Source organism: Melitaea cinxia, chromosome 22, assembly GCF_905220565.1.
Source record: "Melitaea cinxia chromosome 22, ilMelCinx1.1, whole genome shotgun sequence".
NCBI lineage: Eukaryota > Metazoa > Arthropoda > Insecta > Lepidoptera > Nymphalidae > Melitaea > Melitaea cinxia.
In genome coordinates, this window is record NC_059415.1 from 1,493,122 (window position 1) to 1,520,520 (window position 27,399).

The 27,399-nt window shown below is 33.8% G+C and overlaps 2 protein-coding genes and 1 long non-coding RNA gene across 4 annotated transcripts in view; 2 read left to right on the forward strand and 1 right to left on the reverse strand.

Moving 5' to 3' along the window:
- LOC123664495 (V-type proton ATPase subunit C) lies at positions 1-22,837 on the forward strand. Its single transcript, XM_045599033.1, has 13 exons — positions 1-144; positions 562-698; positions 3,756-3,857; positions 9,089-9,140; positions 14,153-14,250; positions 15,307-15,395; positions 15,792-15,890; positions 17,191-17,314; positions 18,152-18,283; positions 19,586-19,683; positions 21,386-21,524; positions 22,055-22,176; positions 22,345-22,837. The coding sequence occupies exons 2-12, from the start codon at positions 570-572 to the stop codon at positions 22,145-22,147; spliced, it is 1,155 nt and encodes a 384-aa protein (XP_045454989.1). The 5' UTR covers positions 1-144; positions 562-569; the 3' UTR covers positions 22,148-22,176; positions 22,345-22,837.
- The window catches only part of LOC123664497, a 25,150-nt gene continuing 1,215 nt past the window's right edge, over positions 3,465-27,399 (reverse strand). Inside the window, exons 2-3 of the long non-coding RNA XR_006744826.1 lie at positions 24,606-24,613; positions 3,465-3,542 (exon numbers count right to left, since the gene is read on the reverse strand). This is a non-coding gene — a long non-coding RNA (uncharacterized LOC123664497). The remainder of the gene's footprint in view (positions 3,543-24,605; positions 24,614-27,399) is intronic.
- The window catches only part of LOC123664496 (ATP synthase subunit gamma, mitochondrial), a 3,934-nt gene continuing 3,743 nt past the window's right edge, over positions 27,209-27,399 (forward strand). Inside the window, exon 1 of one of the 2 annotated variants that reach the window (XM_045599034.1) lies at positions 27,209-27,310. The gene's annotated coding sequence lies outside the window, so the exon portion shown is untranslated. Of the gene's footprint in view, positions 27,315-27,399 lie in introns of both variants that reach the window. The other variant, XM_045599035.1, reaches the window with a different exon arrangement.

The following is a 27,399-nucleotide window of genomic DNA, read 5'->3' on the forward strand; positions in this document are numbered from 1 at the left end:
GTTGTAGATGGCAGCACACCATCAACCATCACGTGAATTTTCATGGCGGTGTCGTAGGGCTAGTCCCGTTTCGTCTTGTGATTTCACCAAAAAATTGCTGTTTCGAAAAATTATTGTTAAACAGCATTGAATTTTAAGTACCGGGTAAGTATTATATATTTTATTCGCTAACCGTGAGCTCTGTTAACGTTGTATGAAGCTTCTGCGCGCGATTGTATATTGTCAAAATTGTTGGTAAGGGAGTATCGTTAGGGTGAAACAGGGTGTATATTTGGGTGAGACGGGACGGGCGCCAGGATGTCTGACGGCCGAGCGGGCGCCGTTGGCCTGGACTCGATATTGATTCACTGCACCTTACTTAAGGTGGATTATTGGCGATAAAAATATCATATAGCGTTCAACATCCATTGATGAAGGACTATCACAATCGATTTTTCGAACAAGAGACGTTTTCTCATAGTATTAGACATGTAATAACGGTGGGAAAGCTTCGTTTTTTTTGTAGGATTTTCAACGTTTTTGTTAGAGAATAGTTTAATTGAATTAAATTTGATTTTTTAGTGATCAAGATGAGTGAATTTTGGCTGATTAGTGCCCCCGGCGACAAGACCTGCCAACAGACCTGGGATACCCTGAACAATGCCACAAAATCTGGCAATCTGAGTGTCAACTACAAATTCCCTATACCTGACCTGAAGGTGAGCCAATTAATTCTATTTCTTCAAATTTTATTGTAAAAAAATATAATTTATTCTTTAAATCTTAATTTAGATTACAGTTATTTTCATTGAAATTCAAATAATTAACAGTCGAATGACTAGTCTAAAATGCCAATAGCCTCAAATTATTATGCCTAAGATATTTTCTTTTTTATCAATAAAAATAACATAAAAATACATCAAATTAAGAAGTTGAATACATTTTTTGCGGTTGTTTCCAATTAACTACAGAGGAACTTTGTTAAAAAAAACTTAAGTCATTTTTCAATCTTAAGTCACAGACACCCAGTTTGTTTATAGCAAACAGTAATAAATTATAAAAAAATATCTTAATCAATGATAAACCTTCATAAAGTTACCTTAATTTAACCTCTGAGTAGTAGTAATTATACCAAATGAGTATTGTATGTACTTCATATGTCTACATACTAAATCATAATAAATTTTTATGTTTGAGTTGGCACTAAACTCATCCTAATTAGAACAGATCTGTGACAGTGTGTAGGCAGGACACGAGCTTTAATTTAATTTGGTGGGAGTTTCTATGAATTCACACTGTCCTAATGCCATATTCACAGTTGACCTATTTTCACTAAGAAGTTTTTCTTATATCTCCGACTAAGTTGACCTTAACAACCCTTCTCATATTTCCTCCCTCCTCAGTCATTAGCCTTTGCCCTCCAGTCTGTGAGGTACAGATGATATACAGTTGAAAACTACAGTTTTTTAGTTGTAGTAAATGAAAAAAATAAAATGTAAATATTACATATAAATTAATTTTGACAAACACTGGAATAGATTTATAGTACTAATATGTTTTTTTAATTGTTTACTAACTAATTTTTTTGTTTCACTCACATTTTTACCATTGAATGATTAGAATTTAAAATTTTTTTTTCATAGTTAGCCTATAACTTTCAATTTGATGGTTTTAGCTATAAAATGAAGAATCTTCTATACATATAATAAAATGGTAGGAAAGTCAAAACTGTATATTGAATATTTTTTTAAAAGAATACTTGGGTTGTGATCTACAATCGATACCGAAGCCAAAAATATAATTTTAAGAATTTTTGTCTGTTTGTCTGTATGTATGTCTGGGATAAACTCAAAAAGTACTGCATGGATTTACTTCAAATTTGGCACGAATATTATTAAGAAGTCGGGTCAACATATAGGCTACATAATATCATGCTATCACCTACGGGGAACGAACAGTGAACCTTTATTTCTTCAACGCATTCTGTAACAGCGTGTAATCTAACGACGCATATTTGAATGTTGTTATTATGTTAATAACCATGCTATAAGCTAGCTTCATACAATAAATAAAGACATTCTGTAGTATATTTAATATCAGCATTGCACCCGTGCGAAGCCGGGGCGGGTCGCTAGTTTCATTACAGCCTATACAGTCCACTGCTGGACATAGATAGGCCTCCACAAGTTAACGCCAAAAATAACGTGAACTCATGTGTTTTGCCCATAGTCACCACGCTGGGCAGGCGGGTTGGTGACCGCAGTACTGGCTTTGTCGCACCAAAGACGCTCGACGGGTCGCTAGTATGGCAATAAAATTCTTTATATAAACTTTGGCACTAGTGTATTTTAACTTAAATACAAAAAAATAATAGTAACATTCCAAAAATATATACAAAGGCAGACTTATAGCTAAAAGAGTGATCTCTTCTGTTGCATCAGTATAATGTACACAGTGAATACCTTTACTAGCTGATTTGCACATGACAAACATTTATATTGGTCATACAGATATATTTAGTATATATAGTTTGTCATGGTCTGGGCGTTTGTGCTGGAGTCTTTTACGTTTCAAGAGTACTAACATGGAATTTAAATCATATTAAGAGCCATTGAGTGTGAGGCATTCATTGTAGCTAAGTAAATCTCTTTTTGAAATTACTGAGGCAGGGAATAGGAAGAAATATTCTGTTCAAAATCTGGTGTAGCCCAACTGGGGAAATACCTAAACATTACAGTAGATAATTTATTTATTTATTTATTATAGGACAACTTACAAAACATACACTAATACAGATTTTACAAAAATGTTTACAATAATTTGCTGAGTGTATTTACAAGTTGCCACAGCGTGGTTAAGGACTGTTCCATCTTAGCAGTAATTATTTTTTTTATAGCTAAAAAAAATGATATTATCATATTTATTTATTAATAATTTATTGCACAATACATTATAGAATTGTACAATAGGCGGGCTTAATGCTAAAAGCATTCTCTAACAGCCCACCTTAGGACGTACAAGAGCAGACGTTTGTAGGTGTGCAAAATCGATTACCAGTAAAATTCAGATAAAGAAGAAAAAAAGGGAGGAAATATAGAGTAACGTTTAGTGGCTTAGTATATACATGAGCGAATAATTCATATATAAATACTATATATACCATATATATTATAATTTATGATAGCTAAAAAAATGCTTTTAAGTACTATTGTGTTCCTGTAGTAATTAAAATAGATAGAGTTCCTTGACAGGGTCAGGGGTAGGGTCGGCAATGCAGTTGATATGATTTTGGTATTGAAACTACTTAAGGGGCCATCCATAAATTACGTAACACGAATTTCACGATTATTTGACCAATCCCCCGTCCTTTTCACAGTTGGTCACATTTATGAGATCCTCCCCCCCTACCTAGTGTGGCATCACATGTTTTATGATTTTACACATATAAATTCTTATATCAGTTGGACATTTTTTTTTTTTCATTTAACTAACAATTAGATATATTATATTTGAAATATGTCACAAAATCATGGAACCCTCCCCACCCCTTGTCACACTTCGTCCTCCCTCCCCCCTTTAACGGTTACGTAATTTATGGATGACCCTTACCATTGGGTGGGTCGCACGATTGCTTATCATTAGTGTAATGGTATAAAAAAAATCTTAGTTATTATAAGTTACGACACTAACGCATTAGGATAATATCCTGTAATGTTAGATGTATTATGTAATAAATTAATAAATAAAAGTATTAATAACTGTTTGTTCTCCTCCAGGTCGGTACACTGGATCAGTTGGTTGGGTTGTCAGATGACTTGGGCAAGCTCGACGCATTCGTCGAAACTGTTACCAGGAAAGTCGCTCAGTACCTCGGCGAGGTGGGTCAATTATCTTTAATTATTATTATCATTAATTAAAAGCTCAGAATTTACTTTCCAAATTGGTGGTAGCTTTACATTAACTGCTTAACGTGCTGTGTGGCTACGGCACTAAAGAATTTAGCCACCCCCTCTTTTCCCGTGGGTGTCGTAAGAGGCGACTAAGGGATAACAAGGTTCCACAACCACCTTGGAACTTAAGAAGCCGACCGATGGCGGGATAACCATCCAACTGCTGTCTTTGAAATACACAGGCCGAAGACGGGCAGCAGCGTCTTCGGTGCGACAAAGCCAGCCCTGCGGTCACCAAACCGCCTGCCCAGCGTGGTGACTATGGGCAAAACACACGAGTTCACGTTATTTTTGGCGTAAACTTGTGGAGGCCTATGTCCAGCAGTGGACTGTATAGGCTGTAATGATGATTACATTAACTTATTAATAATTAATATAATAAAAATGAATATAATTTGTATTTATTAAATAATTATTCAAGTGTTTTTGGAGCTTATCTAAATACAGTATTTTTGATATGTACGATTTTATTTTTGTGTTACCCACATATTCGGAATTCTAAACATTTTTGAATATCATATCATCTCATTTTCTCCTGTCAAAGATTTTCATTGTAATATGAAACTTTGAATAGTTACGGGTTTCTGTAAAGAACTCACTATAGACAGCGCCACGGTTCGCTTAAGAGCCATTTCAGAAAAATCGGTAACAATCCGCGAAATTGTAATATTTTGACGTCGTTAATCTCAGTGTTGGATGCAATAATGTAATTTATATTCTTGAAATACAATAGAGCAACCTTTGTTGTAGTCGATAGTCGGATCAGAATTTTGATTTATATTATGTGTATAAAATTATTAACCTTTTCATCCTCCTCCCTGGGTAAACGGTCGCAATGTATACTTTGAAGTCCTACTTTTCAATAACCTCTACGTTGAAACCATTTTAAAAAAAATATCGTATTATGTGGAATATAAATTTGTTGACGACTATCGCAGATTTTTATTCCATTTGTATCTCCATTCATCGATAAAAAAATTAAAAGTTACGAATATTTTCCAAATAAGTACAATTTTAAAAGCGATATTTTTCTTAGAAAACTAAGAAATTTTAACGAACTATCTTCATCAAAGAAAACTTACATCATTAAGGAATACAAAAAAAAATTAAAAGATGTAATCATTTTTAATACATTTTATATTAAATAACGCTCTTAGAGGTAATGTCCACGCCAAATTCTGCGCAGCCGTCTCTTTCGCTCACACGCGCCAAGCGCCTGTTGTTATAGCGGATAAACCACATTTGATACTTTCATAATAAAATATAAATAAAATAAACATATTACAAAAATGACTGTAAAATAATATAACGATAATTTCTGTAAACAATATAATTTGATTTTCTTTTCTCACATTATCAATACAAATAGGCATTTCAATCTGTTTATCTTGTTATTTGTTAATTAATATGTTTGTCGGTGTCGATGTCATAAAATGCTATTTTATTCATATCGTAAATATTAGATTCATTCGTAAACTGAAAAAACTAAATCAATTAAAAAAAAAATGTTTCATAAAATTGATTTTTATTTTAAATTTATTGACTGTTGTTATATAACATACTTGAAATTTTTAATAAATTAATTATGTAAAAAACATTTTATACCATAGTTATTAATTTTTATTATACAATATAAAATGATCAAGATGGTCTTTTGGTTGTCACACTATACTTACTAGCACAAAGATCGCGCGGCTCGTACGACTCGCGCGATGCGACCAAATTTACCTAAACTTGCAGAGCGTAAAATTGTGAAATGGCTCTTAAACCGAATATAAAATCATCATATCAAAAATTTCGATCTAGCGGGTACATCATTCCATAGCTTAATTGGCTAGAGCACCGACACGGTCAGTCGGAGACGCGGGTTCGATCCCCGCTGGAGCGGTCAATTTTTGATATGAAATTCAAAAATGTACAGTATTTTGATTTTGAGTGACAGGTATTTGTATGGGTCTCACAATGTGCCATTACGTAATACTACTGGGGACTGTTGACTGTGAGGCGTTTGTACGTTTATTTATATTTATTTAATAGCTTAAGATCACTGATACAGAGTTCCAAGTGTGAGTCGTAATCTATACTAATATTATAAAGCTGAAAATTTTGTTTGCTTAAATGCGTTAATCCTCAGAAACTGGTGCTTTGGATTGAACAATTCTTTTTAACCGACTTCCAAAAAAGGAGGAGGTTCTCAATTCGACTGTATTTTTTTTTTTTTTTTTTTATGTGTGTTACATCAGAACTTTTGACCGGGTAGACCGATTTCGACAAATTTTGTTTTAATCGAAAGGTGGTGTGTGCCAATTGGTCCCATTTAAAATTATTTGAGATCTAACAACTACTTTTCGAGTTATATCTAATAATGCGTTTTTACTTGACGCTTTTTTCGTCGACCTACGTTGTATGATACCACATAACTTTCTACTGGATGTACCGATTTGGATAATTCTTTTTTTGTTAGAAAGGGAATAACCCTAGTTTAGTACCATGATAAGGAAACCAGGATCTGATGATGGGATCTCAGAGAAATCGAGGGAAACTCTCGAAAATCCGCAATAACTTTTTACTGGGTGTTTCATTAATTTATAATATATATATAAATTAATTTAATTTTGGATACTAGTATTCCAAAATTAAAGAAAACATTGTGTGATAGCTTTTTTTGTCCTTTAAACATTGTATTTTGTGATTACTTAATAACATACATTAAGTCAGTAGACTTAATCACTTAAATTATAATGTACAACAGCTTGTAATTAGGTTCTAAACTATAGTATATAAGCGAAAACTTTTAATTTACATTATAACTGCCGTAATTTGATGTTGTATATGCTTTACTAGTTGTAAGTTGTCCAAAGTGTAAAATAAAATAAAAATAAAACAAAACATGATAACAACCGGAACCGACAGCTTGACGTGCTCTCCGAGGCACAGTGGGGAGACCCACAAGGACCAGACCGAAAATAACCACTCCGAGCGGAAAACGAACCCGCAACCGTTGTTGTTTAGGCGCCGCCGACACGGCACACACACCATTACACCAGAGCGGTCGTCATGGCAATGTCTGCTTATCAAGGACTAAATACTTGTAAGATATCTTGATGCTTAAGATATATGAGATTCGATGGGTTTAACGTTGAGGATCATCATCATCATCACATCATAACTTCAGCCTATCACAGTCCACTGCTGGACATGGCCTTTACAAGTTCGCGCTCGAAATGGCGCGAACTCACGTGTGTTGCTCGTGTGTGTTAAGGATAAAAAACCTTAAAAATTTGATTTCAAATATAACCTATGCAAATTTTACGGGCATCTTTATGCGTTTCATTATAATCAAATCATTATCAACAATACAGCAGTAGTACACATTTTATTAAATTACTAGCGACCTCTGTCCGTTCATATATTTTCACACGAGAAGTAATCACCAACATATCATATACTAAAACCTCCTCCGAAACACGCCGCATCTTATGTTATAAGTATTGTTCCGATCGGCTTAGTAGTTTACCGAACAAAAAAAATCTCAAATTAAAAGTGACATTCTTACAATTAGGACCAATCAAGATTGTCATTAATGGTTGCAAAAAATGGGTGATCTAAATGTCTTCCATTGCTATCTTATGTAAAAAAGGTGTAGATAGATTTGATCAATGTGTCAATATTTGAACAAAGAAAAGTTTAATTTATGGGATATATTTTTTTTTAATTCCTATACAATTAATTTGTCATTGACAGGATTCTTTAATCTTGAGTCAAGGGAATGTCAAAAAATTTACTGGCGATTTAAGACTTGACAATTTGTCTGACTATACTTGTGACTATAATTGTGTTTGCTCTCAAGCAAAATAAAGCCAACTTATAATTCCAATACACATTGCTTGGGAAAACACAAAAAAAGCTACCCGTCATATCTTGCTCAATTTTAGTCAAAATCTATACACCCACTTTAAAAGTGTAGTCATTAGAGGAGAATGTTGAATGAAGAACCTCCTCTTTTTTAAAGCCTATTTAAAATCAGAGATAAAGTTATAACGGCCAGTTTCAATACTCTATCTAACTCTGAATTTGCTTACTAGAAATATAATTTTGACGTAAACTTGTCGTTAGTAAGCAAAACCACAAATAGATAGATTATTGAAAACGGCTGTAAAACCGCTAAGAATATTTATTACTTTATTATTTAAAACTTCCGTTGGGCCTTAAGGAACATACAAAAAAAAATAGCCGAACAGGTCGAGCCATTCTCGATTTATGCGCTTGGCAACATTCATTTTTATTTATATAGATTACCAGATAAATTCGATGATACCAAAATCATTTCATCTATCCCCTCTCAATTGACACGTTCGAAATCTAAGCGTAACGATTCCTTGAATATTCATTGTCGCGATAAATAACGTCATAAATCAAATATGGACGTTGGTAACTGTCGACAGTAATTTATTTTAATGATCTTCTTCAAGACATGTTGTTTCGTATACAAGACATGAATGATATTAGGCGTATAGTGTTTAATGTTTATCGTTAAGACTATTCACAAATTACGGTCACATATTAAAGAAAGGGTAGTCAACAAAGTATGACGGTGTAACAAGAGATGACTTACCTTAATAATACGTAAGAAGTATCTAATAAATGGATGTTATAATAATAATAACGATTTATTTTTCTATCACAATCATGTTGATACATTGTAACCTTAGCGTAACAAAGATGTATAACTATAATACAAAAATGATACGTGTTAAGAAAAACTAACATCATCATCATCACTTAAGCCTATCGCAGTCCACTGCTGGACATAGGCCTCCACAAATTCGCGTCAAAAACGGCGTGAACTGTGTTGCCCATAGTCACCACGCTGGGCAGGCGGGTTAGTGATCGCAGGAATACTATACTTACTAATAACTTTTTTTCACTTTCATATATTTAATAATATTATCTATTTATGACGCCATTTCGCCAATGGTAATGGTTACTGACACTTCTAAAAATTTTGTGTTAATTTGTGACTGATTGAAGTACTACTGTTTGCGTTTGTTTTTTTTTTTACATGAATATACAAAATTAAGAGAAAACTAAAGAAAAATTTATTTCAATATTGTTTGAGTAAGTAGTATAATAAAAATTGCATTTTATCTTTCTGACAGGTACTCGAAGATCAACGCGACAAACTCCATGAGAACCTAATGGCAAACAACAGTAAGTCAGTTTTATCAATTTTTGTTTGAGAATAAAAAAAAAGAACATATGGCACTAAACATTCTCATCTTTTAAACTTAAATTAATTCATTATTCATTTTTTTGGAATACTTTGTTTAGTGCCATTTACCGTCATGTTTATGAAATAGTAAAATAAAATATGTTATAGAAATTTAGTGTTAATCTATTTTGAGAATTTTAAGATGCATGAGATAATTTCAAATTATACACAGAATATAATCTGAAGCATGTTTGGGGAATTTTTGATTAGAAAAAAATAAATAAAGCAATCGTTAATTACACGAAATGATGTTGCCAGCATGAAAACTAAATTAATATAGACAAATAATGGATTTTAAGGTAGAGGAATTCTTAAAAGCACAGAGTAGTGCTAAGAATAGCATGACGCTGGATTTCGGTGGTCTATTTCTTTTAATTATATTTTTTATTTTACTTTATATATATTTTTTTATCAATTTTTTTGGTTTCTAGTTCGTTCTTCGTATATTTTGCATGTTTTTTATTAATTTTTCGATCACCCCAAAAAAACTATAAATTTATTATTTTTTTATACAAAAAATCCCATTCTATATACATATATCTGTACATTTATTTGCAATGACACAAATTGCACTGTACCAAAATTGTCTTATAAGTTTGTATATACATATTATACATTTATTTTGATGTCGAGCATCACACATTAACGCATAACATTTATATTATTAGATTTGATCACTTTCTTATCAGCACTAACCCTTACTTAATTTATAATATAATCAAAATATTGTTAAAGAATCGGCGAATCTTGATCATGTAATACTTATCAAGTTATTCTTAAAAATATGTATATTATATCTAAAGCTTATGTGTATAAATAAAAATTAATATTGAAGATTCGTTGATTTGCTACTTTTATATAATTTAAGCTAAGAATGTTGAGTGGACAGTGTTTCTTAAAATGTAAATCACGCCGATTTTCTCTTATTCGATATTTAAGAAAAAATGCTTATTTATGGAGCATTTTTTATGCAAGGTAAATTATTGAAATATCATACTGATAGCTTAAAAAATATTTTAAACTGTTACAATATATTTCGAAGTAGCACTTGGTGGTTTTGGATAGTATATATATATTTTTTTATAATTTATTTTTATAGCTTTTTCTGCATCACACGGGCTGTTTATCACATGTTTTTTAGATGATTTCTGGTTACACATAGATTTTTATGAATGTTAGTATTTGAAATTGCATTTCAGTGTCTGAAAAATGGAAAAAAGTTTGCGGAAGTGAGTAATTATTTGTAATGTATGTATTGGAGTGTAATATGTAATAGCTTCTATGTTATAGAGCTTCGTGAATAAGATCTTGAAATAATATATATTTTTAATAAACGTGCTATTTAGCAAGTCATGTTTTTTTTTTTCAAAAAAAGGTTTAATTTTATTCTCGCTTAAGCTTTCTAGTTTACTATCATTGGTTTAATTTTTTGCTAAACAATCTTTTTACTATTACAGTCTTTGTAATTGAATAATCTGTAGTATACACTAATGTGTCAATTCTTTAACAAGGACAATAAAAAGGATTCGTAAAGTACAATTTTATGTATGAGAAAAAAAAAACTTGTGTTTCAGATTACTTCATGCAAAGATAACAAGATCTAATCTTTTATCTGACATTGTGTTACGTAATTTATATAGCATCATCTATGAACGAATGATATGAAAAATGTTCTTTTTAGATTATTACTAGGTTATAATGACCACACGAAATGCGTCAATATTAATTTAAGCTCGTCGAGTAACGTATGTTTTACCGTTATAAATAGTTCTTTAAACAGTGTACAGGTGTCTCAGATTTCATAACCGGCGTGTACCGACAACGTGGAAGATTGACGCCCATCTCAGCTTCCATATTGTTTTCATAATCAACACTAAGTAATGTTGCATATGTTTATCGAAATCAATGTAAACATTTGCACTAATATACTATTATTAAGAATCGTTTATTTTCGTACAATAGATCATCGCAATCACTGCCTCACATACATTCGTAGCTTAGTCATATGAAGCTTACATATTGTCATGCTTTTCGCTTCTTATATTTTTTCTTTTTTGTAATTTTTTAGTTTATTTTCTTTTTATTTATTATTCCATTTTATTTTTCATATTACTTCGCTCCTTTCCTTTTTTTAATATCCTGTATTTTTTTATTTAATCCTTAGTTGATAAAGCGTGAGGTATTCATTATAGGAAAGTTTAAAGATTTAGCATTTTGACGATCAGATCTTTCTATGATCATATCTTATCATACGTTTCTGTATTTAGTCGCAAGGATGAGCGATTGAAATAACTTTATGGCTGCTATAAAAAAATGGGGGATTTTCGTGACGTCTAAGTGTTAAACGAACGTAATATTTTGCAGAGTTGGTAGTGAACTCGCAAAATCGAAAAAACGATCCGTACAAAATCGGCCAGATTTTTAATATCACTAAATCAAAAATAAAGGAGGCTGCCAAATCAGCCTGTATGCCAAAACCAACTCTGCCGAATCCAGGCATCGACTCGTATGAGGATCCGGGCGGGGGTGAGCCACCTCCTACGCCGACATCGCCTGTCTGCGATTCGGCTTACTCGGAACACCACGGCTGTTGGCCTTGCGAACACCGGGAGCACTCGGATTGCGAGGCTTCTCACCCCTCGCAACCCTCTCAACCCTCCAGCGGCCGAAGCTCACCCCGCTGGGACGAAGACGACGATGAAGAACGTCACCACATCCTGACGCAAGGTTCAGGATAGAAAGTCCCCCTCCTAACCCGTAATCCCTAGTCCTATTTGACCGGGATTTGAGGCTTTGCTTTGAACGAGCTTAATTACTAACACGTAGTAAAATTCTGTCGATATAAAATCGAGAGTCTCAAATACTGTTCAAAATGCTTATTAGTTATTGAGTAGGTCATGTCCAGGCTAGTTGTAAAAGGTATTTAATTAGCGCTAGCGCTACCTGTGCGATATATCGGTTGTAGTAGTCGAGGCAGTGGTTGCGAGTTTAATAAATTAAAAACGTTTTTTTTTTTTTGCAAAAGTGTTATGAATATTTTAACAGGTGGCGCTGGACGTTTTGGTAAATATTGAAAGCGCCATCCTGAATTTTATTGTCTCATACATATGTATTATTATGAAATAATGTAAACGTGATATTCGAGTATAATTTGAACTTTATTGGATTGTTTGAAGTTTAGGGTGACGCTGTAATTCAAATTATTTAGGTGATCGAATGAAGGAAACAATGTTCTTACACAAACCACTTTGTGAATGTTGCTTTTGACGGCTACCGGTTAATAACGTTTATAAATACAAAATATATAATAAAAGTATAGCAAGTTTTGTATTTATAAACAGATAATAAGAAGGCGATATAACTGATTCCTCTGTAATATTATTTTGTCAGTATTTGTTTTTTATATAATTCTCCGTACATATGTACCTACATTAAAAAAATAAGGCTTCAATTTTTTTTCCCTACTATTTTTATTTGCTATGTCTGTAATATTTTTTGTTGCAGTTATTTTTACGTGATTTTAATAATGTGACTTGTACCACTTTGCCAAGTTACTCGCTATATATTATCGCGTTATATACATATAATTTATCGCGTTTATTTATGATGCATATAAAGATACATTTTCTCGATAGTAACATTATTACAATATTAAGGAACATAATTATGTTAAATAATATTTAATTTTAATAAATGATAGCCAAACACACATACATAATAAATTATCGAAGCAAGCCAGTTTTTAAGTTCATATAATATCGGTAAACTTGGTTTACTAAATAAAACATAATATAATAATTTAGTACAATACATACTGCTTTAAATTAAAAAAAAAAAATAGTAATAAAGAAATTAACCTGCCAGACTTTTTTTTACCATTACATGTTGTGTACATTTAGAAGTGTTTTATATATTATTAAATTAATATTGATGTACGTCGACATTAGATTAGCGTTCGTTAGTTTAATTTTTTTTTATAATGTTTGATCTGTATGAGTGCATGTTTTATTAATGTATTATATGCATGTTTTTATAACATCATCTGTCAAATTTGAGAGTTTGCATGTAATATTTACAGATTATCTTATTTAAAATAAAATAAAAAATAAGTTTTGTCTCTGACTTGACGGATGATGTAACTTTTTTTTGTGTATTAATAGTGATAATGTCGTAATATAATGTATGATGTATGCATGCGTGTGCCCTTAGGATTAGTTATTATAAGGTGTACTTTTCACTGTATGTTTTTTTTTCGCTTCTTTTTATTTTCGTCCTGTTTTTATTTAAGCACTTACCCAAAAAAAAATTGCTACCCAACACACTTTATAATGTCTTTTCTTTTAAAAACATCTCATAGATTTTCTTCTTAAATTCCTAAATTTATTCTATACGCACATTCTTTGAAAAATCATTATATTTTTCATTAATTTATCCGTGAGGTGCTATGAAAATTTATAAATTATTGAAACTGTTATCGTATTGTTTTCTCTGTCACAGATAGTAAAAAAAGCTATTTTTTTTATTGTATAATAGTAGGACAGTAGAAATATTTCTTAGATTTTTTTTTTCAATATTAAATATATTATCTGTGGCAAAAAACGACACGCGTCCATATGTGGATCAACATTGTTATAATAGGGCCTGGTGAGCAATACAGTGTACTCTTCCTTCTAGTACTTCTAGTTATTTTCTGGTTTCTTTTATAAAAGTATATTTAATCTATTTAAATAAAATATTCGTTAAAATAACAATCGAAAGCAAATTAAAAAAAAAAATTCTAAGTAAAGATGATCAGGAGTTTTTTTTCTTTTTTTTTGTGTCTAATTAAAAATATTTCCTTTGCACTTACACCCTTTTGCTTGTCGGTTGCTCAATTATCAATGTTGATTCATATGAAGAATTAATGATCAAGTTTAATGAGATATTAATAAATTTCGTTGTGTCTATATAGGCGACCTGCCCACCTACTTGACTCGTTTCCAATGGGACATGGCGAAGTATCCTATCAAACAGAGCCTCCGCAACATCGCCGATATTATCAGTAAACAGGTATAATAAAATATCTATTGAAATATAGTCAATATGGTATAAGATATTTTTGACTATCCACTACATACGACTTTCGATGACGATTTCATCTTCAATTTATTTAAGGCTGTAAATTAAAAAATGTATGCTGCCAACCATTTCATTGGTGTTAATTATTTTATTTGGCATCTAATGTCTTTAACCTTAATTAAAAACTATTTAACTTATCTTAGAAAAACTCTTAACTTACAAACCTTAACAAAAAACTTCTTAACTAAAGCATGTATCTCAGTTTCTGTTATTTTGTAAATCTAAGTCTATATTTTACATTTTCATGGGATATTTAAAAAGACTAGACTTCTAGACTTCTTCCCCTACACGAAAATGAGGTCTTCGCCAAGCTGTTTGACGTTACGGGCATCGGTCAATCAATCGTTGTTTCTAGTTTTAAATACAAATAATCGAGATGTCCAATCATTATTACACACCCAACGATATTATAACAAATCAAAGAATTTCATTGAGGTAGGGAACAGAAGAAAATATCATGCTCGAAATCTGGAGCAGCCCGACAAAGAAAGTACCTCGATCTTGTATCGTGGTCCTGTGGTGAGTAAGGTGTTCAGAGCACCTGGGGAGGGTTGGAGGTAGGGTCAATCGGCAACGCGTTTGCGATGATTCAGATGTTGCAGGGTCTATAAGCTACGGTAATTGCTTAACATCATAAGGACCGAGGCTTGTTTGCCGACCCAGTTGTATATTGATTAAAAATAAATAAATATCTACACAATACACACACGGTCGTCTGTTCCTAAAGTAAGCAACATAATACTTGTGTTGTAGGTAACAGCCGACTGGTACATAGCTACATATTTTTTTCGATAATCATACTTATAAATAATACATATATAAATACATATTTATATTACACCTAGACTCGGGGTGGGAACAGAATCCACAACCCTCGGAGCAGAAAGCAAGGTCACTACAAACTGCGCCAACGGCCTAGTCAAAGCTAGTCAAATATGTATATATTGTTTTACAAGGGTTATTAACAGCGATGTTGCGCTTACACAGGTGGGACAGATCGATGCAGATTTAAAGGTGAAATCATCAGCCTACAACGCTCTCAAGGGTAACCTACAGAATTTAGAGAAGAAACAGACGTAAGTAATGTAAAATGAAACAATGTTCGAATCGTTTTCAGACTATGAAACTGGGTTTTACATAAAGTATATTATCTATCTTAGACCTTAGGTTTTTGCTATTGCTTTGTTGGAAAAATGCCTTTTAAAAAACCTAATAGAATTTAAATATTTAAGTTGGCAGTATTCGCTATTTTTCTCCATCAATTAAAAAAAAAAACAATTAGCCCAAAAAATAGACAATAACTCAAAAGAAGAATAGAGAAGAAAAGACGATTTCAAATATTAAATAGTCATTATCTCTATTTATTTGTATTTTAAATTACCAAATGAAAGTTAAACACGTAAATTTAAAAGTAATTTTAAAATTAAGTAAAAAAAAAACGACAAAATTGAAATAAAATCTTTTTATTTCAGCGGAAGTCTGCTGACACGCAACTTGGCCGATTTGGTCAAAAAGGAACATTTTATTTTGGACAGCGAATATTTGACCACTTTGCTCGTCATCGTACCCAAGTAAGTAAAAATATAAATATTTCCATTCGTATTTTTTTAAATCCAAAATGTAAAATCAGCAAAAATCTTAGTTTTAAACATTTTTGATATGATATTCAAAAATGTTTAGAATTCCTAATGTGTGGGTAATACAAAAATAAAATCGTACATCTTAGTTTTAATTCGTTTTTAACGAATTTATTATAAGAAAATTCATAAATGTATGCTTTGACCGTTTAGGTCCATAGTATGTATTTATCTAGTGGCAATAAACATTATACGATTATGGAGTTGCATATGCGTGTTTCCAATATTGGGGTTAAACCTATTTATCATAAAACCTATATAGATCAATATAAAATATATAGTGTTGTAATTTGAACGCCTCCGAAAGTGCCGTGCGCAGCGAATACGCTCCTTAGAATCAGGACTTCAACATTAGTACCAATTTTAAATACTGCAAAAAGTATATGATAATTAACCGATCATTAGCTGTGATATGTTACGTATTACTGTTACTACGACTTTCTGCCCTACCATAGGATTTCCCTACCATCAATCGTCTCTACCATCTATACTCCCTCACATCGATAGGCCCTCACACCAATAGTCCCAAACACCGATAGTCCCTCGCACCGAGAGTCCCTCGCACCGACAGCCCCTCGCACCGACAGCCCCTCGCACCGACAGTCCGACAGTCCCTCGCACCGACAGTCCGATAGTCCCTCGCACCGACAGTCCGACAGTCCCTCGCACCGACAGTCCCTTGCACCGACAGTCCGACAGTCCCTCGCACCGACAGTCCGACAGTCCCTCGCACCGACAGTCCGACAGTCCCTCGCACCGACAGTCCCTCGCACCGACAGTCCCTCGCACCGACAGTCCCTCGCACCGACAGTCCGACAGTCCCTCGCACCGACAGTCCCTCGCACCGACAGTCCCTCGCACCGACAGTCCCTCGCACCGACAGTCCGACAGTCCCTCGCACCGACAGTCCCTCGCACCGACAGTCCGACAGTCCCTCGCACCGACAGTCCGACAGTCCCTCGCACCGACAGTCCCTTGCACCGACAGTCCGACAGTCCCTCGCACCGACAGTCCGACAGTCCCTCGCACCGACAGTCCCTTGCACCGACAGTCCGACAGTCCCTCGCACCGACAGTCCGACAGTCCCTCGCACCGACAGTCCGACAGTCCCTCGCACCGACAGTCCCTCGCACCGACAGTCGCTCGCACCGACAGTCCCTAAAATCGATGGTCTCTACCATTCCAACGGTTTATAGTCAATAACCATTTTCTTACCCTGAAAATATATTCCAAGGTCGCTGTTCAACGACTGGAACGCCAACTACGAGAAGATAACCAATATGATCGTGCCTCGCTCCACGCAGCTCATCCATCAAGATAACGACTACGGACTGTTCAGCGTCACTCTGTTCAAGAAGGTCAGTTTTTTCTAAACATTTAACAGCCTCTTTCGTCCGTAGCTGATAAACCTAACTGACGCATAACAGTATACAGTAGATAAAAGTTTTTGAAGTAAAACTTCTTTATGCACGCTTACATACGCTGATAGAGTGAAAGTGGAAGTGAAGTTTTTACGAAGTTTCACTTCAGTCGTCTGGTCTAAAGCACACGCATTTTTTGGATAAATTTATTGTTTTTTTACAATAAAAAACTGATCTATACTATACATAATATTTCTATTTAAATTATATTTTAATTCTCAATAATTTCAATTAGTCTTGAGAGGTTCCATGTACCACAATCGGTCCAAAAGTGACCCATCCTCGAGTAATCTAAGTTGTATGATCCATAAGTGACCGGTGATAACTAAGTTTAATTTAAATATTAAAAATATTTGGTCTTACGGTAATTCTATTTGAAATTTCCGTTATTACTATTATTTTGTAATTATTTTTAATTTAAAATTGATCGGTAGTTTGAAAAATTTGAAAAAAATAGCTTCTCTCTCTGTAATCACTATTATTCAATTTGTTTTGCTTGTTTTTGAAAGGGGCATCCACGACTCATACTTTATTATAATTATGTTAAATAATCATTGAAAACTGTTTTGGTAATAATTTTTTTTTTTGTTTTTTTTTTCTCCATCAAAATCAATCCTCCCACGATCCACTCGCGATCCAAAATGAACCGGTGTTCAGTTAGTTCTAAATTGATCCTCGAGTAACCTCCGTGATCCACCAGTGGATTATAAAACCCATATTGACTCATGATCTTAGATCATAAACCCTATATTGGCCCATGTCCCCATGTCGCAGGTGGTAGACGAGTTCAAGCTGCACGCCCGTGAACGCAAGTTCATAGTTCGCGAGTTCTCTTACAACGAGGCCGATCTCGCCGCCGGCAAAAACGAGATCACTAAACTCGTTACTGACAAGAAGAAGCAATTTGTAAGTGTTTCGTGTTTTTTTTTTTTAAGGAATTTCGTATGCTAACTGTTACTGTTACTATTCACCCATCCATAAAATACGTCAAACGTCACGGGGGTCGACGAAGTGTGACAAGTGGTAGGGGTCCAAAATTTTATGACAACAAATTTCTATGTACCTATAATTGTGAGTATTAAAACAAACAAGGTAGGCGTCTTATAAATGTGACAAACTGTGACAAGAATGGGGGTGGGGTAAATAACAAATTTGTGTGACGTAATTTATGGATGACTCTTTAAAGAGGTTAAATTTACTACAATAATTGTGTTTGCTCGCAAACGGAAAAAAACCGACTTCAATTACATCGACAAGTAATACAACGTAGATCGACGAAAAAATAGTCAAGCAACTACGCGTTATCAAAGATTACTCAAAAAGTAGTTATCAGATCTCAATAAAATTTATATGTGACCACATGATAAACATCAGCTTTCGATTAAATTAAAAATTATCAAAATCGGTACACCCAGTAAAAAGTTATTGCGGATTTTCGAGAGTTTCCCTCGATTTATCTGGGATCCCATCATCAGATCCTGGTTTCCTTATCATGGTACCAAACTAGGGATTTCTCCTTTCCAACAAAAAAAGAATTATCAAAATCGGTACATCCAGTAGAAAGTTATGCGGTATAATACAACGTAGGTCGACGAAAAAAGCGTCAAGTAAAAACGCATTATTAGATATAACTCGAAAAGTAGTTGTTAGATCTCAAATAAATTTAAATGGGACCAATTGGCACATACCACCTTTCAATTAAAACAAAATTTGTCGAAATCGGTATACGCGGTCAAAAGTTCTGATGTAACATACATTAAAAAAAAATACAGTCGAATTGAGAACCTCCTCCTTTTTTGGAAGGCGGTTAAAAAGAACCCAATTACCAACGAGAAACCGCCAACATTATCGATTGAAGATAATCTTTGAAATATTTATGACATGTCAACTTTTGCTGAATGTGACATTTGTCCAGTAATAAAACAATGGGTTTTTTTTTACAATCAGTAATATTTATATATTACTAAAAGATGGGGGATAAAATATTTTGCAGTAGATCTCAGACACACGCTTCATTTTTTTTTCGTTTTTTTTTTGTTTATATTATCTACAGCTAGTTGGTAATAAAAATGTTATAAGTAGAAACAATAAAATTCTAAAAACCGACATCTGTATGTAATAAAAAAGAGCATCTAATAAAAATGTAAAAATAAGATTATTCTGTTAGTTGTAAATATTCTTTTAAAAATTTTGAATTCCACTTTTCAGGGTCCGCTGGTGCGATGGTTAAAAGTTAACTTCTCTGAGTGTTTCTGCGCTTGGATACACGTGAAGGCTCTTAGAGTGTTCGTCGAGTCGGTTCTAAGGTGAGACAACTTTATATCGATTTTTTTTCTAGGATGGTGAACAAATGTACAGTTCGTTTGATAGTAAGCGTTGTCTATGGACGCCTGCAACACCAGAAATATTGCCAGCGTGTTGCCGACCTTACCCCCGGTCCTTCACTTTAATTATCACAGGAAAGCAACACTACTTCAGAGCAGTGCTATTTACATACATACTTCATTCATTTATCCTGGTTTCATATTTAATACTATTTTCATATATTTTGTTAATGCTATATACGTTTTACTATTTTTCGTTTTTAAATGTAAATTTAATGGTCTGTGTTGGCCAAAGAGCAACACGGAGGGGAGTCGCCATAGCGTTTTTTGCCGATACAAAACTGTCTGTCATTTTTTGCGGGGGGAAATCGCTGACACGCACACTTTATCTAATTCCCACACAAAAATAATCGTCTGTCACTACGAAACTCACACATACTAAATTAAAAACACACTTACATTTTTCATACACACATAGACACATACATAACATTCTGTGTCATTACAGTATAATGACATGCCGCAACTACACTGACAAGTTGCTTACAGCCGTGGTTGTAACAACTGTCGATACGCATTATCGATAAATTCAAGTATTCTGTTAGGGAAAAATTAGGTTTTTTAAAGTGATAAAAAAGCTAAGGTGTTATTATAAAGATGGACTTTATTTATTATGTACTACAATAATTATCATGTCAAAAATAAACTAAATTTTACTGATTTTCAAAATGGATTAGTTTTCTATAAATATGATGAATACATTTTTGTGGGTTTTCTTTTTTCATTAAGAAAGAAATGCTTGTGCCGGTATATTTTTCATTATTAATCTCGCCAGTTCCACACTTGAAAGTCAGAGGTATTGAAATGATTTGAGCAAATGACACTATTTCCTTCAATTATTACCAGGTTAGTTTGTTATTACAAAAAAAAAAAAAAACCATGTATGCCTTAAATTTGGATCTTTAGGAAACTTGAAAAAATTAATATAAAACATTATGGTCAAAGTTCATCATCATTACAGCCTATCACAGTCCATTGCTGGACATAGGCCTCCACAAGTTTACGCCAAAAATAGCGTGAACTCATGTGTTTTGCCCATAGTCACCACGCTGGGCAGGCGGGTTGGTGACCGCAGGGCTGGCTTGGTCGCGCCGAAGACGCTGCTGCCCGTCTTCGACCTGTGTATTGCAAAGCCAGCAGTTGGATGGTTATCCCGCCATCGGTCGGCTTTATAAGTTCCAAGGTGGTAGCGGAACTGTGTTATCCCTTAGTCGCCTCTTACGACACCCACGGGGAGAGAGGGGGTGGCTAAATTCTTTAGTACCGTAGCCACACAGTACGGTCAAAGTTAACACTAAGTAATTGTAGTAAAATGTGTTAATACTCGTAATTTTTCATCTTTGCATCTCTCAGTTTACAAAATGGAAAACTTGAAATATCGTGTTATTTACGAGTACGAGTTCTACTGTTACAAAAATAAAAATTATATTATTGCATCCGATACTGAGATTAACTACGTCAAAATGTTACAATACCGCGGATTGTTACCGATTTTTCTGAAATGACTCTTAATATTAGTTTTCTACAATAAAAACCTTTTTTAGGATAATGTCAAGATAATTTTCAGTTTATTATAATTTTTTTTTAACCAAAGAGTTCTGACAGAAAGTCGTACGCCTTACAGATACGGGCTCCCGGTGAACTTCCAGGCGGTCGTGCTGCGGCCGGCCCGCAAGAGCGTCAAGAAGCTGCGCGAGGTGCTGCAGCAGCTGTACGCGCACCTCGACCACTCCGCGCAGACGCACGGCCAGAACGCGCAGGACGTGAGTCACACGCACGCACACACACGCGCACACACACACACACACGCGCGCACACACACACACACACACGCGCACACACACACGCGCTCACACACACGCGCACAAACACACGCGCGCACACACACGCGCACAAACACACGCGCACACACACACGCACACACACACGCACACATACACGCACACATACACGCGCACCCACAAACGCGCACACACACACGCACACACACACGCCCGCACCCACACACACGCACACGCACACACACACACGCACACATACATGCGCACGCACACATACACGCGCACGCACACACGCGCGCACACACACGCGCACACACACACACACACATACACACGCACACACACATACACAGACACACACCCACACACACGCTCGAAATATTTATCAATTATATAATTTGAAGTACCGTATTAATATACGGTACTATATAATATAATAATATACGGTAATAAACTATATACGGTACTATTCATTAATTATATTTTATCAATTCAATAATATCTGTTTACAGACTGCAGAGTTAGCCGGTCTCGGTTTCGGTCAGTCTGAATATTTCCCGTACGTGTTCTACAAGATCAATATCGACATGGTGGAAAAAGCCTAAAATATTGACAGCATAACGTTTATTTATAGGTAAATATATTTTTTTAATTATTGGCTTATTTTTATAATGGCCTTCTGCAATCTTTCTTTGAATTTTTTAAATTCCTTTAAATTTTACTGCTTTACAAATAATCTTTTTCATCTCCTATACGAGAAATAACTATTTAGAAAACTAATCCTAATGTTTGTTGTTTTCAGGTAATATTGTCATGCGAGCTGCTGTATGTTTGTCCGAATATGAGTTAGCAAGCAATAGTTACAATTTATCCTAAAAATTTAAATAAAACTTTGGTTCTATATAAATCAAGATGATGATATTTCTACACTTATATTTTTTTTCTGTACAGATAATTAATTTTTGTGTGTTACAATAAATGCATGTCTATGCTATACTATTTATATATTTAACTAAAAAAATAAGTAATTATTTATGATGCCGTTGTAGTAAAAAAAAAGAGCTTTGCCGTGCATTCCGTGTGACGGAAAATGAAATATTTTCGTAAACGCAACAATATTATTTTTCAGTATTAAAGTTGCGTTGTTATAGAGTAGCCTTATCTTTTTTTGCGACACTGTATAAAATGAATTGTTCAGTAAATTATATTGGAGTTTATGAAAATACTATGTAAATAAGAACATTCCTCATTATAACTTGTGTAGTACATAATAAAATATTATTCAAGTTACTGTTTTTACTTGTTTTATTTACTCTTAATATAGGTAACCCTACCGTTTTATTATTTGACCTCTTTCATGATGGATCAGGAGATCCCTACTTCATTATACTAGGTAGACAGACAAGCGAGAGTCAAATCATATTACATATTAATACTATGGACTATTTCTGAGCTACACAAACAATCAGTTGAATAAAAGTGGTTAGGCACGAGATTGGTTTGCAACGGAACTTTTTATGACTAGGTCGTCAAACAAACTTACGGCCCATCTGATGGTAATTGGTTACCGTAACTCAAGACCAAAAACATCGCAAGCGTGTCGCCCTAACTCTGCTCCCCACTAATTGAGAGCAGCGTCATTTAGCTGTTATCTTCTAAGGCGCTTCCCCAGCCGGTCTGCTCTAATATTTGAGAAGGATATGTTCTGTTGTGCCCTACATCATTTAAATTTAACCGCAGTTGTATGTTAAATCTTAATTAAAAGTTACAAATTCTCCCATATACTAAAACATTGTACGTTTGCAATTCACACGGCAGAAATTAAACTTCTGAAAAGTCGAAGGAAGGTAGGTCGTTAATATTTGTTCTATTGACGATGATCACGATCTTGTAAAAAAGTAAGCGCCATCCAAAACGCGTCGCTTACGCGTTTTAAGCAATAATGTTTTTATCTCATTTTTCCTAAACATTTGTGTTTCTTTCTTTATCATGATGCATTTCCGTTTCATCGAGTTTCAAGTCACAACGACGACGAAGAAGTTTCACTTCAAGAAATGTGACAAACCAGAAATTCCCTAAAAAATGTTTGCGCTAAGTGTAGAACAAGCTTAATCTGCTCCACTGGATGTTTAATATCTTTTTTAATAAGTCATTATCATCGGTAGTTCAAAACTAGTGTCTCGAATTGACTGGTGAGTTGGTGACTTGTTCTCAAGTTACACTGATTAATTATAGCGAAAAAGTAAAAATCTTGGTGTAATATTTGACAGTCACCTCTCATGGACACATCAACGGAGTGAGTTAAGTCGCAAATTATTCGCAGCGGTCGGATCTCTCCGCCGACTTCAATACTTCCTTCCTACGCCTACTAAAATTGCGTTAGCACAGTCACTCTTGCTGCGAATTCTTGATTAAGCTGATACTTGTTACCTGGATCTTAAAGAGGAGCAGTTAAATAAGCTTGAGCGCCTCCAAAATCTCTGCATACGGTTCATATTAATTGGTCTTCGCAAATATGACCATGTCTCCAATTTTCATGAACAACTCAAGTGGCTCCCTATCTGCTTTCGCAGGAATACTCACATCCTCTCTTTACTTTACTGCGTGCTTTTCCATCCAGATACTCCTCTTTACCTAAAAAATCGCTTTGAGTTTCTCTGTGATACTCATGAACGTTCCCTCTGGTCATCTTCAACCTTAACACTCAAAACTCCTTCTCATACTATTTCCTTTTATTCAAATTCATTTTCTGTTAAAGCTGTACAACTTTGGAACTCTCTTCCCCATTCTATAAGGAAGACTCAATCTCTATCCTGTTTAAAAAAAAATATCTAAAGGTTTATTTTTTGTCACTAAATACCTAACTCTTAAATATTATTACCGCAATATATTATGTAGTAATTGTTTATGTACTATTATCGCATATGTATGAAGTAATATATGTTTAGTTATTATATATATATATATAATATGTGTATGTATGTGTATATGTATGTATATTGTGTATATATGTAATCTATTTTCTCATTTTTATATTATATAGTTTTAAACTCCACCGCACACACACTTTCCTACCGCTTCTCATTATCTACGCCCTGTCCTAATAACCTAAGGTTATCTGGAAGAAATCGCTTTTAGCGATAAGACCGCCTTTGTACATCTTTTTTTGAATGTATAACTTTTATGGAACTTTTCTTTTGTGGTGTACAATAAAGAGTAAGTATTTATTATTATAATTATTATTTGTTACACCTAGACCTACACCTCAAATAAAACAAAAATCCACATTTTATACACTAAATTGTGCTTTGATTTTGTTTTTGAATCTCCAAGTTCTCCAACCCAACTAACACTAATGCTCGCCTTCGATTTAAATTCGATTCGAATTTTATCAAACAATGCTAACATTATTAAAACAACTATTACATACTGATATAAGTTCAAAAGTTTTAATCATATTAAAATAACTATAATCGCTGTTTGAAAGGTTGTAAATTTACGTTGAAGATATTAACTATTTTAGAAGTAATTCCATTTAAATCTGATGTATCTCTAGTTTCACAAAAACTTTTTCTTAGCGGACAAACAACTTGGCACTGAAATATCAAAAAAAAAAAACAAATAATTAAAAATAATACTTTATTTTGGTAAATAATTGAAACAAATATACAATATATTTAATCTTTCCACTCGTCATTTTCCTCTTCTGTGTTGTCGGGTTCTAACATTTTCTCCAAAGTTGCATTTCCGCCTTCATTCATTCTATTCAAAAGCGATGTTAGTAATTTCTTGTTTAAATGATCCGTTTGAGTTATTTCTCTCGTCGGCTGGTCTATTATCTCTTCTGGGTTCACATTGACCATTTCTTCAGGAGCTGGCATCGTAAATTATTTTATAAATGCAATTACAGAAATACTGACTAAACACACACAATACGAAGTAAAGTAAACATGAGTCAGTTAAACAGTTAGGAAATATAATATGACTAAAATAAAAAGCTATTTCAGTAATTTTGATATATCGATTTAGGATGCTTTTTGTTTTCCTCACATACACTTAATAGATTCATAGATTGCAATATTGCGTCTTGTCATTTTAATGACAGTTATCAGCTGTTATAAACAGACTAAACAGAGTATAATAAGTTTTTGTGTTTTTAATTTTTTTTTTTAAATTAAGTTGTAAATAAACTATGTGTCTGTCCTAGTGTAATTATTTTGTAATAGTTTAGTTACTAACAGCTGTAGTCTTAGTTTAACATTAAATGTTTGTGTTGTTTTAGGTTATGGTGTAACATTGAAAGTCTGACTATTTCGCCTGTTTTCAAATTTAAATAGAGACTGTTATCTCTACTGCACCGACCAATTAATCTCCTTCGTGTGTTCTCCACTCTACGTGACATTGGCGGAATCAACCGTGCTACTTTGGCACAACTGAAAGCCATTAAACCAATCAATCAATCAATCAAGTTTTTGTGTTTTACTTCATCAGATAGATGAAGTTCATCTATGAGTTAAAGTTAATAGTTAAGACTTAAAAAGTTTTAAATTTACTTTGGGTTCGGCATTTTGGAATTTTGCTATTAAAATTTGTCTAATTATCTGCATTTAATGTTCTATGTACGTCACTTCAGCCTCTCACTGCCCACCGCTAGACATAGGCCTCTTCTATCTATGTTCACACCAAAAACGGCGCGAACTCATGCGTTTTGATTATTTTGGCCATAGTCACCATGTTGGGCAGGTGGGTTGATGACCGCAGGGCTGGCTTTGTCGCACTGAAGACGCTGCTGTCCGTCTTCGGCCTGTATATTTCAAAGCCAATAGTTAGATGGTTATCGCGCCATCGGTCGGCTTTAACAGTTCGGGAAGAGAGTGGTTGACTATATTTTTAACTACCATAAGTCGTAACCACACAGCAAGATCCGAGTTCTATGTACGAAATTAAAAAAATCACAACTAAATGAATTCTTCATAATTTTTAACCACTTCAAAAAAAGGAGGAGGTTACTCAATTCGATCATATATATATATATATATATATATATTATGTATGTTCGAGGATAACTTCGTCGTTTATGAACCGATTTTGATAATTCTTTTTTGTTGGAAAGCAGATATCCCTGGTGTGGTATCATGATAAGGACACCAGGACCTGATGATGGGATCCCAAAGAAATCGAAGGAAACTCGAAAATCCGCATAAATTTTTATTGGGTTTACCGATTTTGATAATTTTTCGAAAGCCGATGTTTATCATGTCACGGTGACGGTATCACATTTAAATTTCATCGAGATCTGATTACAACTTTTGGAGTAACCTTTGATAATGCGTATTTACTTGACTAATTTTTAGTCTACCTATGTTGTATTACTTATCGATATAATTGAAGTCGGTTTTTTTTTCGTTTGCCTGCAAACACAATTATCTAATATTTGTAATATAACAAAATTTTATTAGGAAATACATGTTTTGGTAAAATATTTGTGATGAAATAAGTAAGAATATTAAAAACGTTAAAAAACAACGTAAACGTGAAAAAAACGCTTCAAAATTTCAAGTAAAAATTATATACTTTGTAACAATTTTTACGAATTTCAATTATTATTTTTTTTCTATTAACTAATAACTTAATAGTTTATTAAGTACTTTTTTCGTATTACGATTTTTAGCACTGACCTCCCTATAAGAACGAACGTCGTCGTCCTTCCGACTAGCGACATTTTCATCGGCTAGTACACATAATTTGATCCAAAGAGTCCTAAAAAAGTTAGTATAATTATGTGCTTATTTAATAATTAATTAGAATTTACAGCGAATGTATCACATTTGTATTTGTGAGAAACGTTTATTGTTAT

Bases quoted from the DNA above. Each gene is read 5' to 3' on its own strand.
- LOC123664495 (XM_045599033.1), top strand. From the start codon at position 570: ATGAGTGAATTTTGGCTGATTAGTGCCCCCGGCGACAAGACCTGCCAA. The intron at 9,141-14,152 runs GTAAGTCAGTTT...GTGTCTATATAG, and splicing joins GAACCTAATGGCAAACAACA to GCGACCTGCCCACCTACTTG. The intron at 15,891-17,190 runs GTAAGTAAAAAT...ATATATTCCAAG, and splicing joins TTGCTCGTCATCGTACCCAA to GTCGCTGTTCAACGACTGGA.